General features: G+C 40.5%; 1 protein-coding gene across 9 annotated transcripts in view; it reads left to right on the top strand.

The window, feature by feature from the left end:
- The window catches only part of dscama (Down syndrome cell adhesion molecule a), a 114,706-nt gene that overhangs the window by 14,872 nt on the left and 81,651 nt on the right, over nucleotides 1–18,183 (top strand). For 5 of the 9 annotated variants that reach the window (XM_071460491.1, XM_071460489.1, XM_071460487.1 and 2 more), the window contains 2 exons: nucleotides 1,862–1,940; nucleotides 2,801–2,830. In XM_071460491.1, coding sequence (XP_071316592.1) covers nucleotides 2,821–2,830 — 10 coding nt within the window. In that variant the 5' untranslated portion in view covers nucleotides 1,862–1,940; nucleotides 2,801–2,820. Of the gene's footprint in view, nucleotides 1–1,861; nucleotides 1,941–2,800; nucleotides 2,831–9,180; nucleotides 10,529–18,183 lie in introns of those variants that run through there. The other 4 variants (XM_071460486.1, XM_071460485.1, XM_071460493.1 and 1 more) reach the window with 3 other exon arrangements.

Raw genomic sequence — 18,183 nt, 5'->3', positions numbered from 1 at the left:
CCACATTTCCATTTGTATTCTTCTACTATACTTCTAGTATTTGACAAAGCTTATTGGATTAAAACCTCATGGTTGTTGTGAGATTGCAACATATAACTTGACTATAATCAGGCTAAAAAGCTGGGCGAGCCATCGCCTTGGGATTAATTAGTTAGTAAACTGTCTATTCCTTCCACTGTCTGTTGAAATTAGCACAGACTGCAGTGTTTGATTTTCACCCCCCCCCCCCAACCTTTGCCACTCTCCTCAACTCCAGTGAAACCGCGCAGAGAGTACAATGTTTTGCACAAGGTGACTTCCAGCTCCTGACAGGCTTTCTGTCGAGTAAACGCTGAAGATGCCCCAGGGCAAAGTGCCAGCACCGAGGCCAGATGGGAGCCCCACTCTCTACCTGCAACCCGCTCCACCCTGTGCCAGTCCCCCGACACCCCTTCCTGCCATCTGTGCCGACCTGCCCCGAGCTGTCAACAGTTCAAGAGCTGGTGGTTGCGTTCCTGCCTGTGCGTGGCGGCCGACAACACAGCTGTGCAGATGTTGTCAGGGCGAAAAGATGGTGACGGCAGCGACAGCAAGGCTAACATCTGTGCTCCCTGTGGAAACAACACAGCAGCGCTTTGCAAGAAAGCCAGTCTCTGTGATACTGTGTCAATGAGCTGACAGACTCAGGGCTTAATGTCCTCAGTGGGATCATCAGTGCTGCTCCTGGCTTGTAAAGGCCTTGGAAAACCCCACACTGTCGTACACGGTGCCACCACTGCATGATACCTTGTCAGTTCCATAAATATGTTGTGTTGGGGATTAAACCCAGATTATGACACTGTAAACTAGACAGATTTACATCAACTAAGTAGATCACAGTGATGTGATACTGAAAGCACCCAGATTATAGGTTACACAACACATAATCCAAATATCATACTTCTTGAATCTGCATCCCTCGCATGTTTTTACCTTCAGGGGCATGATAGAAATATTTCAGTGAGTGTGAACCTGCGCTCACACTGGCATCCTCTGCAGTTTCCCTGTGTGGATTGTGACTGCTGATTTTCCTGTCACTGGATGCTCTCCCCCACTTCACCCTCTTCATGCTTCTTGATGTAGTCTGTGGCATGTGTCAGGTGTAGCCCTTCATTACCTCCCTGCTGCTCTCTTTCTCTCTCTCTCTCTCACACACAAACACACAAGAACAATGCATTCGGGATGTGTTCATCTGAGCTGTGTGTGGATCTGCATGTGTGTGTTTGAGAGAGAGGGGAGGGGGGTGGGGGGCACAGCGGAGAAGGGAAAATGAATAAAAGGACTTCATACATTTTTATGACCGCACCGATAAGGTCAGTCATGTGCTGTGGTTACTAAGCAACGCTGCCACCCCATGTTGGACAGTTACGGACCAGAAGAGTCAAACTCAAAGATGTTTACTATTGCTCTGTGAATGACAGTCAACCAGCCTCTCTTGCTTCCCAGATGTGTGGTCAGTGCGATTTCACTGTCACAATAAGATGAACATAAACCGTGCAGACAAACACAGACTCATCCCTGTGCTGTGCTGCACCAAATTATGGAAGAGCTTCAGAAGAATCATTGAGTTTATATCTGTATAATTAATTGTAAATGAGAAGTTGATCAACCTGAATAAGTATTATAACATACATACATACATGGTACAACATTAGGTTAGACTGGGAAAATATGCACCTTTTAATTAAAAGCAGTTATAGTTAGTGAAATGTATGGAAATAACATTTCCAAACATATTTAGTTTAATAATTCCATCAGTGTCAATATTTCTGAGCTTTTACCAAATATAATGGATCTTTTTTTAATGCCCACTATTAATATTCACATCTTTTTTCTTATAAAGCAAGTTGTTGCTGGTGAAGAAATACAACTATATAATCTACAGTTTTTCTTGGAAAGATGTCCCTGGATGTACAGTACAGGTGAGAATATCACTTTAAGCAAGCTGAAGTCAAATCTTCTGAAAATGTATTGAGATTTTTAACCTTTAAAATGCACTGAATTAGAAATGTACCATTAACTAAATTGCTTGTACTGGGCCAAAGCTAAAAAAGGATCTAAATCATCAAAAACCTAAGGTTGTTATATAATTACACTTGTGGTAGTTCTGAGCCATAAGGTGGACCAAACTATCTCAGTGATGTCTATAGTGCCAAACTGTGTGGAAAGACACTTGACATTGCCCTGGATGTACAATATAACATTTCTCAATAATCATGTCTCAATAATTAACTTAGTTAGAAATTGTGCAACTGAAGTCCAAAAACCACAAAATTACCTTTGGATGACCCTGCTGTCCACTCAGCCAGGACTGGACAGGAGTGCATTGAGCCATGAGATGCAAAGTAGTCAATGAGTGGAATCAATGTATAGATCTGCTAAGGTGGGCCATCAAGGAACTCTGCCCTGTCCACTCAATTGGTCACTACCTTATGAGGCGAGGTGATTATGGAAACCAATAAGGGAAAACCAGTGTTTTTCAGCCTTGTTAACTAGGCTTCTACCAGACAGTAAATTCATTTTCACTTCCTCAAAAGAGCTATTGTGCATATAGTACAATAACCCTAAACCCTGACCTAGCGGGAGAAGTTTGTTATAAGTCATTGTATCTGTAGCGCAGTGGAGTCATTTTTGAATGCCTCTCTAGAGCTGATTGGTACTGCATTAATCAGTAAACCTGCAGCACATTTCTACCCTCTGTTTTCCACCTGTCATGTCTCATATGTGTTCACTTGAATGGATGGATGTTAAAGTGAATGTTAATTCTCTATTATTTGTACAGATGTGCTTGGTTCTTAGAAGATGAATCCTGGTGAGTTTTCTGATCCTCTCACTTTTCATCTACCATCAGGTCAAATTTATAAATTGTTCACTACTTTGGTTTATGACCAAATCCCTGCAGAACTAATGACATTCCCATCAGCCCCAGCTGTACTTTTTGTGTAGCGCTAATTAGCAAACATTAATATGCTAAAACACAAAACAAAAGCTGGCGAACATGGATAACATTATCATGTTATCATTGTCACTGTGAGCATGTTAGCATTTAGCTTAAAGGAGATGTGCCAAATTACCGCCTCGCAGAGCAATAGCGGTAGACTCTTTGTTTTGTTTCAAATCAGTTGATATACTTAGCAATCTTTTTACATACCCCCTGGCTGCTGCAGAGAATCCCTCCTGGGATACAAGTGGGAAACACTTGTAAAATAGCAATAGATTTTTTGTTTGGTGTTGAACTCTGGAATGAAAGAGCAAGAGCTTCTCTGTGGAGTTACTGTTTTTCATCAATTTAGCTGTGACAAATCCATCATACATAAAAGATGCAGAAATAACAAGATGTCCATCAACATTAACCTCAGTAGAAGATAACACCACCAAAGATGTTTAGGTAAACACTGCAGATGTGATAGCAGAGTCCTGACAGTACAGTTACTATACCGTTTATGAAGAGCTTCTGAGAATTTAAGGGTGGATTTGTCCTTTAAATTCTCTGTCGCTCCAGCTTTGAAGGCAGAGTATCATTTCTTGCGTCACCTGCAGTGGAAAGCTTATGGCACAGCTTATTTTCAAGCAGACACAGCACTTTCCAACCTCTAATGGCAGGGAATTACTTTCAAAGGGAACATGATTTCTCCATTTCTTTATTCTGCAGACATGTTGACTCATTAAACTTGAATTGTGACTTTGTCTCACGTTCCGTTCAGAATTTATGGTCGGAGAGAAGGATTCAAAGATGATCTAATAAAACGAGGGTCTCAGGATGTATGTTAGCCCACTGTTCTTCTATTTCTACCTCATAACGTGGTTTGAATTATTCAGCAGCCCAACCCAGGCAGCAAAGCCCTCCTAATCATTATGAGTCGCAGATTGGCATGAACCTGCCATCATTGGTCATCTTTAAGACATTATTAAATATCTATTTTATTGGGTTGTTTGAATATAATCAAAATACTTGAGAGTATTTTGTTAATAAGAGCCATAAAATGTTCCCTTGAGGAAACCAACCCTTTGTCGTTAGGGATAATGGATATCATTATTCCTCACTGCACACTTGCTTCTAGTCAAACTCATTTATATACATTATATTGTAAATGAGCGGCTTTAAACATCAACCACATAGAGAAGTGAAAGTAAACAGGACAACACTGATATACAAATAGCTTAACTGAATGTACTTTTGAAAATCTATCATACAAAGCTTAAATAAAACTGCTTCCCAACTGTTTCTGCCCTCGACTCATCACAGCTGTAGTTACTAGTGGATATTAGATGTATTTTTGATCGAGCTTGGATACTCATAACCTGACAGGTGTATGTCACAATATACTGTACCTTTTTTGGCAATAAATGCAGCTGCATTGTAGTGGCTCATTGTGTATAAAATGCTCTTGAGCAATGTAGGGTGGGATTTGTGACATCCACTGATAATAGTCTTTTGTCGCAGTGTTCAATGAGCTGGAGACAACACGTTTTTTTTTAGATACACTTGTGGTGTGGCTCTGTAAATGACAGTGTTAGACGATCAGTCATTCTGTCCACCACTTTGGTCCACACTGAAATATCTCAATCTATAGTTGTTATGCATTTCAACAACAAGGATGTTTTCCAGATCAGATTTTTTGTCCTTAAATTTCTTGACTGCGCAGGAAAGGGGGATTTGCCTCATTGTGTAGATTGACTTCTGTTACTTGTGATCACTTTGCACCTGCATTTTAGCAAATGTCTGATCTGTTTTGTAACATAACTTACACAGTTAATGCCTGCCATAGCTGGAGGGAAATGATGGCATTGCAGATACGTTAGAGAGCGCAGCGTAAACAGCGACCTCGCCACTCCGCGGAGAGCGCACGCTTTTAATGTTACACAGGATGTACTAAACCAACAGCTGATCAAGTAATCAGTGCATGTCACCACCCCCAACCAAAATTTGTGAGGTGCAGAACCACCAACTCTCAGAAAAAGAAAACAATTGGTTATTGGTCAGAAAATAGTAATACTTGTCTATGAGGTATCATCAAACCTAGAGATGCCACTGGAGTGAAATTCTACCCCCACCTAAAAAAAATCCTGTTTGGGCGGTTATAACAAATAAAGTGTAGGGAAGTGGAACAAGTCAAATAGAGATGGCAAGACATCAAAAGGCAAACACAAGAAAGTGTTGTTTTCAACAGGTCACAAGTTAGCAAAACCAGTGGAGCTCCACAATAAAGACAATTAACACCTTTGAAACAAAATGTGAAGCAAACACTGGTTAATGAGTAGGTGGAAAGCGTGTAGGGCGTAGACATGACTGAGCCCTCTCTACAATTAAGAGAAGTCATTGTGAAATTGCTTCTGGGCTTCGTAAGCTTCATTATGCCTCAGCGTCAGCAACAGCCAGAGCCAGTTTTCAGGTTGTCCATCCGTCCATCTGTCCCATTCTTATAAACACAATATCCCAGTAAAGCCTTGATAGAACTTTTGGCACAAACATTCATTAGGACTGAAGGATGACTTAGATTTTGGTGGTCAAAGGTCCAGGTCACTGGGACCTCACAAAACACATTTCTGGCCGTAACTCACGCATTTACATACCAATTATGACACAATTTAATTTAAGGCAGTAATTCTAGTTTTTCAGTTGACTTTGAAAGATGTGCAACACCTAAGCACATCACAAAGGGCTGTGGGGCATGACAGTCAGCAGCAACAACTTGTGAGTGACACGAGTGCTCACTAAGTTATGTCTCCAGTAGCAGGAAACAAACAATTGCCTGAAGACCATCATTGCAGGCATCACTCCAGGGGTGTCCAAGAAGACCAGGGATCTCCAAGGGACATCTGAGACCATGTGACCTCATCATCTCTGTCAATATGCGTCCTTAGAAAAAGAAAAGTTAATTCTGACCAAAACCAGTCAGATGGGCATACAAGAAGGTTACAGTCATTCAACTTAGTTTCAATACAGCATTCACTGAGGCTGAGATACACCAACGGTGGCTATGGAGGCTAATTGCTGTATCTTAAGTAAAGCATCCAATGACCTCTTGTTGCAGTAGTCTGTCTTCAGTAATTCCGGGTCCTTGGTGGGGTAGGGCATTGATCGTATTTTCTGGTGGGCCTCTGTCTTCTGGAACTTCTAGGGGCATCTCATAGCGACTGGCTATGTCCTGTCTAATGCAGCAACCACTTTTCTGGTGTGTTCACAAGCACTCCACCTGTACAGTCCAGGCAGCGCATTCAACTTTTTAATCAGCCCTCCAGTCAGGATGTGTGTAGTGGTCTTACTGAGTTGCAGTCATTGGGTTGTTGACTGGAGTCATCACAGCTGTTTGGCATATCCACCATCACCTTAAGTATACACATATAACTTTTGGAAAAAGTGTGTTTCCTCTTTCTGTAAATGTGCTCATGGATTGAGGGGGAGATGGTTGGTACATGGGTACAACAGTAGCTCCTATAATGTTTGGAAAGTTTGCAGTGACAAAGAAATCTTTGACCTGTGACTTGTGTGCTGTAGGAGTGCATTAAGCACCACGGTTAGGACACTGCTAAATGCAGACTGAGGCTGTAACTGTTTGAAATGATTTAGATGCCAAGAATGGTGATGTGGCAAGGAGGACAACTGCTGTATTGCAGGTTTGTTATCATATATAATTTCTTCAAGTAACTGTAGTATTGCATGACTGCTCAATCTCTAACCCTTAACAACTTTTTGTTCACTCAATTGAAAGAGCAAAGCTTGTGAAGAAAGTCCTCTCAGTGCACCTCTTGGCCTGTGTCTTTGTCTTGCTTGGATGACTGCTGTCATTCTTTATGGAAATTTCCCCAGTGAAACCACACCCGTTTTTTAGAGGCAGATAAATTTTACCACAGCAAATGTGCGCTTGCCTTGGCAGTTTTCGTACATACGACGGACTATGTGATCAGTCTCTCTGTTTTTTGTCTGAAACTCCCACTTTTCCTTCAACCCTTCCACTAATGGATATACATGAGTAGTAAATTTGCAACATGTCATTCTAGGCTCCTGTGGCAGGCACAATATGATCTATCCTTTTGTTGTACATACTGTGGCATGTTTTTAGGAAGGCACTGCAACAGAATTGTATGTATTGCATTGTATTTTTTTGTGCTATTTAGTTGGCTGTTGATGTTTTGATTGTCTGTCTTGATTATATTTTTCTAGACGATGTACAGCACTTTGGTCACCTGTTTGTTTTTAAACGTGCTTTATATATCAATTTGATTTGATTTCAGAATTAGGCCTAAAACTGGTCCTAACATTGGTGCATCTACCTTTTAGCCTGTTGCATCATTTCCAATCTAAAAATGAAGCAGAAGCACCAGAAAACAAAACAAGGGTTTTTCATGCTCGACTGGATTATAAAATACGACCTGTATCCTTTATAAACACATAATGTGTCAATACATTGAAATTAACTTCATACTATATGTATATTGTAATATAAAACTGTGTGTATACCATATGAAACTGCGTTTACAGAAGTTTAACAAAACAACCAATTTTTCATTTTTCTGCAGCAGTTTAAAATGTTTTGTGACAGATTTACAACAAAGTACATCCCATTATCAATGTTAAAAAAATAAAAAGGCCTAGAAATGTCTGTGAAGATTTGATATTTAAATAATAGAAGGGTTTAAAGAGGATAATACCTCTGATTTCCATCATAACCTCACAACATATCATGGAGTTAAAGCTGGGATTAGAGAAAAAAGAGATTGATCTCTTTATGACCATACAGTCAGATTTTAATCCATTCTCTGTACCCAGCAGTCCACTGGGACGACACCATATGGCTGAATGATTGGACATAAACAGATAAAGAAAAAGAAAAAAAGGCAATGGGACCATTGAAGAAATGGGCCGGTGCCAAGTTAGTCTATTTTGTCAACAACACAAATATAATCATAGGCTATATATGAAATCTAAGCCTTGATGTCAATACCCTTGAATTACATTCTTTGACTAAAAATGATGGTAAAATGTGTCAATCCAAGAGTATGGCTCACACATTACTAATGGAAATATCAGGAGGTTTTGATATGTAGGCCAGTTTATCTGATGAGTTGTCACATATTTGCAGGCAGACTAAATAGGTAGCTGCTTGCAACTGGATGGTTTCCAGTAATCATCCATTGGAAAAGGGTAGCAAAGTGCCAGTCTGCAGACCAGCGCTGTACAGAGGCAGGTAGAGGAAGAAGAGATGTGCACATTACAATGAACACAGCACTAGAAAGGGATGAACAGAACCCCCCTGCCTCCACCTTCCCTCACTGCTGGGAGCAAAGGAGACTGACGTGGAAGGGGATTAGGCAAATTCAACACAAATAAACACATACTTTGTACACAATGTGTGAGGAATAGCACGTTCTTGGTTCGGTTGGCTGGAGTGATAATGATCTGTTGTATTTTGGGGATGCCTGGCTGGAAGCGCAGACAGGCAGTGACAGGTCCTGTATTCCTGGTGCAGAGCATGTTCATGTGTCGGTCTGATGTGGATGCTAAGTCTAAGAGACACTGTATCTGGGAGGAGAGCTAAAGCCTGGCTCGCCTGCTATTTGAACATAAATGGGCCACGCTAAATTCAAACAGTCACATGGCAGCGGATGTCACTGCAGTTACTATTGTGCCAGTGCCTGTAAAATCATGTCAAGCTCAACCTATAATGCAAATGTGGCTTTCTTATAACACTATGCCTGAAAAACATAACATGGATGTTTGCTCGCTAAAAGATAAAAGGAAGCATTTACCATGTGCATGTTCCCTTCATCTGTTCAGATTGCCAAAATAATCATTAAAAAAGTTCACATTTTCAGGTATACTTGTATACAAATTGTTACAATGTAAAATCTTAATATGGAGGTCAGGCCTTTAATCGTTTTAGATCAATTATTACACCACCAAACTATCTTATTCCCTCAACAGTGGGATGTTTAGTTTTCATATATTAATCCTAAACCTCCTCTTTGGTTTGATTGGAGGTGAACACATGCAGGGGGCTGTGGATGTCTGACATGGCGGCTGTTTGATGCCCCCTGGTGCATTGGGAGAGGGGGAGTGGGAGGGGGGTCGCTGCTTATATTTGTCAAGGTCAATTAATGAATGCAGGGGAAAGGCTGGCAGGATCCCCAAAACGCCCCCAGGGCTCATAAATTATCCAGAAAACACATTAAAAGACAGGATTTGATCTCCTTCAATTAAGATAATTTACTATTTTTCTCCACCAAATGCCTACATAGCATCCAGTCAGGTGTAGCCTACATCACTCCCTCTCCCTGCGTCCCTCCCTCCCTCCCTCCCTCCCTCAGCATCCATCCTCCAGCCTGCTACACCACAGCAGTGCCAGAAAACCACAAGGATGTCCTGCATGGGCTAAGTCTCTCTTGCTTATGTTAATGCACAGTTCTCCCTCTCAGAGTGGGACACCTTGATCCGTCTTCTCAGTGATAAAACAAAAGAAAGAGGGTTTTTTTTAAAAAAAAAAAAAAAAAAAACGCTCCCTCAGAGGCTCAGCTGTGCGCCCCCCCCCATCTCCCCACCCCTGCACCTTTAAGGCAATGGAGAGGGAGAAAAGCCGCTGCGGAGAAGGAGGCGAGGGTTTATTCCACAGCGCTCTGAGGCACGGCAGGTTATAAGCGCAGGGACCAGTGTGCGCAGTTTGTGTGTGCGGCTGCGGGGGGAAGATGCGTGTGCTTGTTGCTCGCCGGACGGAGAGAGGCGGCGAAGAGAGAATGAGTTTTCAGCGCAGCTAACAATCAACTCCATGCGCTTTTTAATCCTCGAAAAAAAAATCCAACTTTTACGCATTTTGTCCTTGTACCTGAGATGACATGTTTGGCTCTTTAACGTGCTTAGACTTCTAATTTATTTATTTATTATTTATTGGTTCTTTTCTTTAATCGGATTTTGGAGCCTTTTTGTTTTTTATTTTGTTGTTTTAATTGTTGAACCGTGGAGTTGGGTGTGCGCATTGGCAGTTTGTCCTATGCGTCTCCAGCCTCTGACTCAGCAGCAGCAGCAGCAGCAGCAGCGGCACAGCTCACCTGGACCGGAGCGCACCGAGCCGAGCTCCCTCATGTTCCACGCAGAGCAGCGCTCCGACACGGGGGGACGGCTGCACTGAGGCCCGGCGCGGTGCGGTGCGGTGCGGTCAGTCCGACAAAGGGGAGACGCACAGTTGTGGATCATATACTATCCTCCCGCTGTACCAGGAGACAATCAGCAGCAGCAGAAGAAGCTCAAACCTCCTCTTCATCTTCCTCCAAACGTGAAGGATTGAGAGAGAGAAAGAGAGAGAGAGGAAGAGAAAGAGAGAGAGAGGGAGAGAAAGAGAGAGATTTGCAAGCTCCCTTTTCTTTCATTGCAATTGACTTGTTGGAAAAAATAAAAGGCAGAAATAACAAGAAGAAAGAGTGCGGGGAGAAAAGAAGAAAAAGCATAAGCTTGGATATTGAACGGAGCGGGGCATGTGGATATTGGCTCTTATCTTTTCCCAGTGCATCTTGAATGGTAGGTGATGCATTTGTGCACGTTAAACTTGAAGTTTATGTTAATTAACCCAGAGGACTGAGTGTACAAATACTATCTGAAATAGTCTGCAAGCATTTCCACGCTGAAGCTATTGATTCTTTTTTTCCTGGAGAATTGAGCGGAGGATCAGGCTGTTGCTATGTCCTGACACAGGCAGTGCATGGGCTTTTTGGGGTTTGATAGAGCCACATGAACATTTATAGGCATCAAGTGTAAGAAGGTTTAACCACTCATGCATTTTCAAGATTTAGGATGTAGCTTTTCTGAAGTATATTCATATATATATATATATATATATATATATATATATATATATATATATATATATATATATATATATATATATAGAGAGAGAGAGAGAGAGAGAGAGAGAGAGAGAGAGGAGAAATGTAGGTTGAGTGATAGGTGCAGCCTGTACTGCACTAGGAACAAGGCATTTTATCTATTTTTTTTTTAGTTTAGTTTTTGTAAAATTAATTTTTAAAGATTTCAAGGCCTAAAATAAAAATCTCACAATTATTTCCCCTCATTCTCAGTTGGTCCCATCAATGCTTATTTATTCTCTCTCATCAAACTGCACTGGGCCTCAGTCTAGGTGCATTCTCCTACATCATTTCTATATAATTTGATGTGCATATTAACAGTTTTCAGTCACATTTTCATGTTTGTGGCTTATGAGAAAAATTATCTGTAATTTTTCAGTAAATAATTTAATTGTAACACATTTGCATGTGTACCTGCTGTGTTTGTTTAAATATCCAACCTGCATATCAATTGCTTTCAACAGAACAGAACAATTATTTACATAATGAAACTGAAATTTTTTTTTAATTGACATGAAGTTAATTTTTCATTCAGAAATCTTCTTAAGCAAGAACTATACTGATGAAAAATGTACCATATTTACTTGCATGCCATAATATAAGTATTTTAAAAAAAGATTAAGTATTAAATTAAACAACATTCATACATGATTGTATATTTGTATGCATTCTGTTAGATCTGTTGAGGGTCCTCTGAAAAAAGGATTAAATAGGTTGGCTGTGCTTTTTTCTGGCATTGCACCCGCCATATTAGAAGCACAGACATGGAGTCATTTTGGATTGGAAAAAAAATGAGACAAGCCCTATCACCCTTGCCCAAGTGCACATCTTGCAAAATGCGTTTTGTGCACAGTGAATTCCTTAGAAGACAGGTTTGATAAGTGACAGCTGTGTTTAGTTTATTTTTTAAAATCTTTTTTCTTTTTGTGTTTTTTTTTTTTTTTTTTTGGGACTGAGGTTGACTGATTTTTACAGCGAATACAACAAGGGTGTGTGTAAGGAGGGGGGGTATGAGGAGGACAAGGGGCTGAGGGTAGGGGGTGGGATGTGCGCATGTTGGGGGGCAGAAATCAGCTCGAGAGAAAATCGGGGTATTTAGAAGATCTTTTGAAAGGTACGCGGAGGGAAAGGGGTTTAAAAAAAATCTAAAGTGGACACAATGTGAACTGAGAGTAGAGGGTGATGCGTCAAGCGAAGATGACAGGAAAACCATTTTGTGGCCATGCTGAAGGGTTCAATGAAGGCAGTGGTTATTTATAGGATGGAATGGAGTAAAAGCAGTGACGGCGGTGCAGCAAACACTCCTTTCTGTAATTGAGGCAAGACAATTTCAGGAGACAGAGAGGACACTGATGTCCATTTCAGAGCTCCCTCAGTGCTGTGCTGAAATGTCTGTTTGCTGAGCACGATCTATCGCTTTGCTTGTGAATGGCTTTTTCAGTCTCTTTGGTCCAGGCAACAGCGCTGCAAAATGGCTGCTGCTAGAGACATCTACATGGAAACTTTGAATGGCAGCAACGGCACTTGTAATTGTGATGAATACTACGTTTGTGCTTGCTGCAGATGCAGAGCCATTGGTTTGGACAGACTCGGTTCATTTGACACTGACCTTTTCCATTGATTCAAAGATATTTAAATGTTGGTTTTGTGTACCCAGAGTGCATTATGACAATCCTCTCTTTGTGTTTTGCTTGTGTCTGTACCATGCTAAATTGACTGTGGGCAGAATAAAAGGGCCGTGCTGTTGATCTTAGACCGAATTCTTTCTGCTGCCTATTTGCTCTCCCTGGACAGACCAGCAAAGATTAGTCGTAATGAAAAGCCTCCATCAGAGTCGCACATTTTGCACCTCTTCTGGAAAGAGAGATGTAGCTTCCTGAAATAAAGGCTTTTAGGGCTCTGGTCCAGTACAGGCTGCTGAGGTTGTCTCTATGGAGACCTGGGTAATGAGTGTTGTTGCAGTGTGGGCTTTGGGCTTGAGCAACACTGCGCTCTGTTCAGGTGACCCTAGCAATGCTTCCTGATGGATTTCAGCCTGCCACCTTTTTCCTGATAATACTGTAGATGAGAGTAACATTTTATTTCAACACCTGATTTAAATTTTGTTTATTCAAATGCTTTAACAGATTGTTTTCTGTTCATGTTGTCCTTTATGTCTTTATGCAGATATTGGTATTTGCATTTCCTTAAAAATATTACAACCTCTACCCACCTATTTGCACTGCAGCTCCGGTTTTAGTCAGTAGTGGTCATATATGAATAGTACCTACTGTTCCAACTCCATTTTGCTCTGAATTGCCGTTTGCCAATTTGAGGACACATTTTCAAGCTCATCTACAGTAGATATAAACAATCCACCGCTGCAGAGAGTAAAATATGCTGAAGAGTTCACTTCAGTGATGCTTGAGCTTTTAAAGTGCTCTTGCAAAAGTATCTATTAAAACCTAAATGGAACAGGAACAACATATTCTAGTTATGAAGAGATAAAATTGGGCAAATGGCATAATGTTGTTTTTGCTCAACTATGCCGGGGGGGGGGGGGTCTGACACATGCTCAATTGGACACTAATAAGCTGTGTAAATATACAGCAAAGCTCCTCAATTGGTTCTTAGCATCACTGCGCACGTGTATTTTTAGCTTTCAGCTTAGGATGGCGAGGGGCTGCTGGAGAAATGGTACCTCCGCTTATTAAAACACTAGCATTTTCAGTATGGCTTAATCCAAACATCAAACATGATTAATGATTAAGCGGAATTTAGTTTCCCTCAACGTGTCTTCTTCCCGGGTCAGATCATCATAACAGACTGAACACAGGAAACTGTCTCAGAGCTGCTTCATGCTGAACAACGATTCAGGAGGATTAAACATACAAAACACCCCAGCATCTGAGCACCTGTCATCAGCAGTTAGACTGCTCATTTTGAGTAGGGATAACGTGTGCTTGATATTAACCCCAAGGGGTTTGCAGTGAAACTGTCAAATATATGGACACAATTCAGTTGTGTGCATAGATATTATTTTACCACTTACAGTCAGATCAACAGATTTATTTTAATATCTCGGTTTAGTTTACTGACTCATTGAGATGGTCAATTTCAAGACATGGGTTACATGATCCTGTGCCTTTGAAATGACAAGTAATTTATGATTTTTATCAGTGTAATGAGAAAAGTTTTTCATGAATGTATCTCCCAAGTTGTTGCTCTGAAAGTATCTGTAAAACCTTCAGATGCTGAACATAATCCAGGCAGCAGTTATGTTTCCCTCAAAATGCATTTAGCCAAACAGATCAGCGGTACACAGTATAATGGTCACTTCTAGGAGACAGGGTTAGGCTTACACTGTCTCGAGAGCCTATTTTGTCTCAAATTTCCATAGAGATTTCATCAAGATACAGCAGTACATTTCTGTCCACAAACTAGTGTCCTTTTCATCTTTCATGGTGCTAAAAGTGAAACATTGGTCTCGTCATCAAAAGGAGCTTTTGGATTTCATGATTGTAAACCAAGTTTGTGCCACCACACCGTGTTGACCAATAATCCCCAGTCAAAACAGCGTTGCTTAGAGGTCACATTAGGGCCAGTGGGAAACTAGGCCTGTGCAGACTAGTGTCTTTTGGTATACATCTGTCACTTCACATCGAGCCACGACGGGTTGACAGAGTCACAGCAACACACATCAGCCAACAACAATTGGAGTTCAGCTCTTCAGTCGCACAGTAATATCAACACAATGTAGGCCAGTGGGAATGTGTTTACTCTGTGATTACTGTCTGTATTATCTTCACCGTGATGTGTTGTAATGCTGAACAGAGCTACTGGTTATAATGGTGTATTCATCACAATATGATTTTTGAGGTAGAATATTCATCCAGTCATTGAACCTACATTTTTATTATTATGTCTTATGTTAATTATGCCTTTGACATAATCAAGTGTAGTAAAACCAGGCTTTTCCCCTTTTAAGACAGGAAATGCAAAATAAAACTTGAAATGTTCTATTTTTTTTAATTTCACATGACTATATACTCATGCCACTAAATATTAGTAACACCATCTCAATTTAGGTCATTGCTTTAGTTCTTCGCTGACCTTGCACTGATTTTTGGCCATTTAAAGGCCCACAATTCAGGTTCGGGAAGATTTTTTTCATTATTTAGTTTTAATTATGCATAAAGCTTAATATCAGGAGGCTTTAGTGACATGCTGTTTTCGTGGACTCACTAATCACTCCAGGATTTGTCGGGTCAAGATTTTTGTGTCGCTCCACTGTGTGTGCTCGTGCCCGAGCTTGGCTGTTCAGACAAGAGTAGACTCAAGCATATGTTAATGGATGCACATTGAACTGTTAAAGGTTTCATTTAACCCAGACCAGAATGCTTAAGGAGATGATAGTGTGTAGTGAGGCAGAAAAAGAGGAGGAAGAGAGGGGGAAGAGGAGAGTCTGACACAGAGTCAGATTGTGTTATGTGGTACCTAAAGCTCAAAGAGTCATATCAAATCAGCCTGGTTTTCCATGCAGAAACAAGGCTACTTTCCCTTATATCAGACTGTTATACTGTTGGACACTGATGGAGACACAACAATCTTTATTATATATCCAACAGGAAATAGACAAAGCTTTTACTTTATCATTTTGTCCATTATGGTTTGTAGTTTTCTGTATCAAGTGTCAGACTCCACTTTTACTGGTATAAGTAATAGAAGGTTTAGCCCTTTGTACTTGTACAGCATGGTTAAATAATGTTAAAGCTGTGCTTTTTCTGGTGATAATCAGTGATGCAACTGACATGAGAACAGTGTGATGATTTATTAAATGTCAGCAAAATCTGAAGTAGAATTAATAAGGTCAAAGCAACTGGGGTAGAAACACACAGCAGTTATTAGAAAGACTGATATTACAACATATGGCAAGAGGTTCCCAAGCTTGTGAGTGTTTTATAGATGAAAATTGATACAGATGCTCATCAACATCTGGCATTTATATACATCTGCCACAATCATAGCTTATCAGTTGTTACAGTATTTGGATCTAAAACTAGAACGCATTGGTTTATTTCACATTTTCTGTTTGTGTGAGACAGTGAAGTTTGGTAGATGATAAAACTTATTACTACAATACTTTTGGGATTTTTGTGACATGTATTTCCAGTATGGCTTTCTATGAATGTATAATAGTGTAATAAGCCTGATATTTGAGTGTTGGTGGACCATTGTTTTTGGCATCTGTTGACTGGACCAGTGACTTAACAAGATGACAATTAATTGTGTTGTTTGTGTCTACAGGCTTTCATTATAAAATAGGGCAGTAGGTTAATGCTGTGGCCACGCAGGTACAGGAAGACATAAGCCAAGTGGAGCTCAGGCTATTTTTTAAATGAAGGACCTGATCAGTGCTCTTTGCTCGTTGTCCAGGGTTTCCTACGTTAACCTGAAGGATTTTATAGAAAGTTAAAAGTTATGAGATAACAGTCGATGTCTAAAATGAGAGATAAAGATGTATCAGAAGACTGTTTTTGATTTAGAGAAAGTAACTTGTTGTTCTTCATTTCAGTGACAGTTGGGGCTGGTTGGCAGGTGCAGCTCAGCTGAGTTGACCCACTGCAAGAGGAACCTGTTGCACTCATGGTCTCTGAGATCATAAACGCAGTCGAAATAAAGACAGACATGGGAATAGCTTTATTGTTTTCACACAAGTTAGAACAGAGGTTTGCTCAGCTGCCAATATCAGGTATAAAGATATGAAAAAATGTAGGAAGAATGATGAGACTTTCTGTAATGCCACCCACACATTACACATTATATTCATACACAAACAGTTTGCAACAACAATTTATGTTTACTGGCAGATGCATGGTGATGTTCATAAAGTGTGGTGAAATGGGCAAACAGTCCTTCCTCCAGAGATCAGGGTTTGTGTTCATTATTACACTGGGAGCATTGACATTGAAATATTTAACCAAATTTTTTCCCAAATCTTACCAAGTGATTTGAATGTTGGTGTGTTTGCAGATGTTGCAAAATACGTCCCTAGTACCCATTTTGCACATTTTCAGTGTGTATAATTAGGCTCATTTGTTGATGAGGAGGCATGAAGTTGTTTTTTGAAAGTAAAATACTGTTGCATTATGTACCTTATGTTACTCCTGGGAGAAGAGGTTACTGAGGAGATGGAGCTGTTGTCAAACATCCCCCCACAGTCTGGTGGGGTTTCTTCATGTTCTTGTTGGAGGTAGACATCTGTCTGCATGCACAGAGACACTGGCTTCATTTATGCCAAATTTAAAGCTATTTATGTACAGTACATCACTGAGAAGAAGAGACTGAGTAAAGTTTACATCACAGAGACGCCCTCCTCTTTCTTTATTCTTTATCCTCAGTCAAGTACATTCAAATCAACTGCACACTGTACAATGTACAGTAATAAGGAGCTGGAGAAATATCTATGTGAGCTGTGCTATTTCACTACACACACACACACACACACACACACACACATATAAATGTATATAAAGTAAAAGCTGTCTTGAACTGCTATGATTGGTAAACAGCATTTAGTATCTGAAATTCTTCAGAGATTGAAAATTCAAGAAGTATACAAAAAGCGTTAGGGGCTCAAACAGCAGACAGTTCATTTCAGTGATATTACATCTTGTAAATGACTTGTAAATTATGCACTGTATTCCCCACTCATAACAGATTAACATTACTTAAGTTATAGGCTGTACAGTGTTATTTGTTACATGCCAGATGTGACTGTCCTGTCAGAATGCTGTCCACCTCCAATGAAAAAGTTTTTAACCTTGTTAACAAGGTTAACAAGGTTAACATGTCCATATGGTGTTTTTTTTATACGACACAAGACATATTGTGAGCAAAATAAGCAGCCAACAGAGTATTTCCACCTTGTCACTGCAGTGACAGTCTCAACAAACACAGATTCAGACAGCCAGGGTTTCATAACGTCAAAAACCTAAGGAACCAATCCTGTCAACATGGCTGTGGACGGGGGGCAAAAAAAATCTGACACCCTATCAGTACAGAGAGCGAGAGTTTGCATTAGCACAAACACTAACACTGTGTCAACCACTGCCAGTTACAAGCTAACAAACGACATAAACAAATAAAAGATGCTAACCAAACTAACTGTTCTGATACATCAACACTCAAACATGAGTCTGAGTCTCTCTGATGTTTCCTCCTCTAACCATCTTGATACTTACTGCTCTTTCACCTGGAGGCCTAGTGCAAGCAGCGGTGGTGGGTGGGGCACAAGGCCTGATCCAGTTTTATCAATGAGGAAGTAAACAA

The sequence above is a fragment of the Trachinotus anak genome, unplaced genomic scaffold (assembly GCF_046630095.1).
Source record: "Trachinotus anak isolate AG129_WGS33_773 ecotype Australia unplaced genomic scaffold, CSIRO_AGI_Tana_v1 ptg000024l, whole genome shotgun sequence".
In the NCBI taxonomy this organism is placed as follows: Eukaryota; Metazoa; Chordata; class Actinopteri; order Carangiformes; family Carangidae; genus Trachinotus; species Trachinotus anak.
The sequence above is the reverse complement of the archived record's forward strand: the minus strand, read 5'-3'. Positions and strand labels throughout refer to the sequence as shown.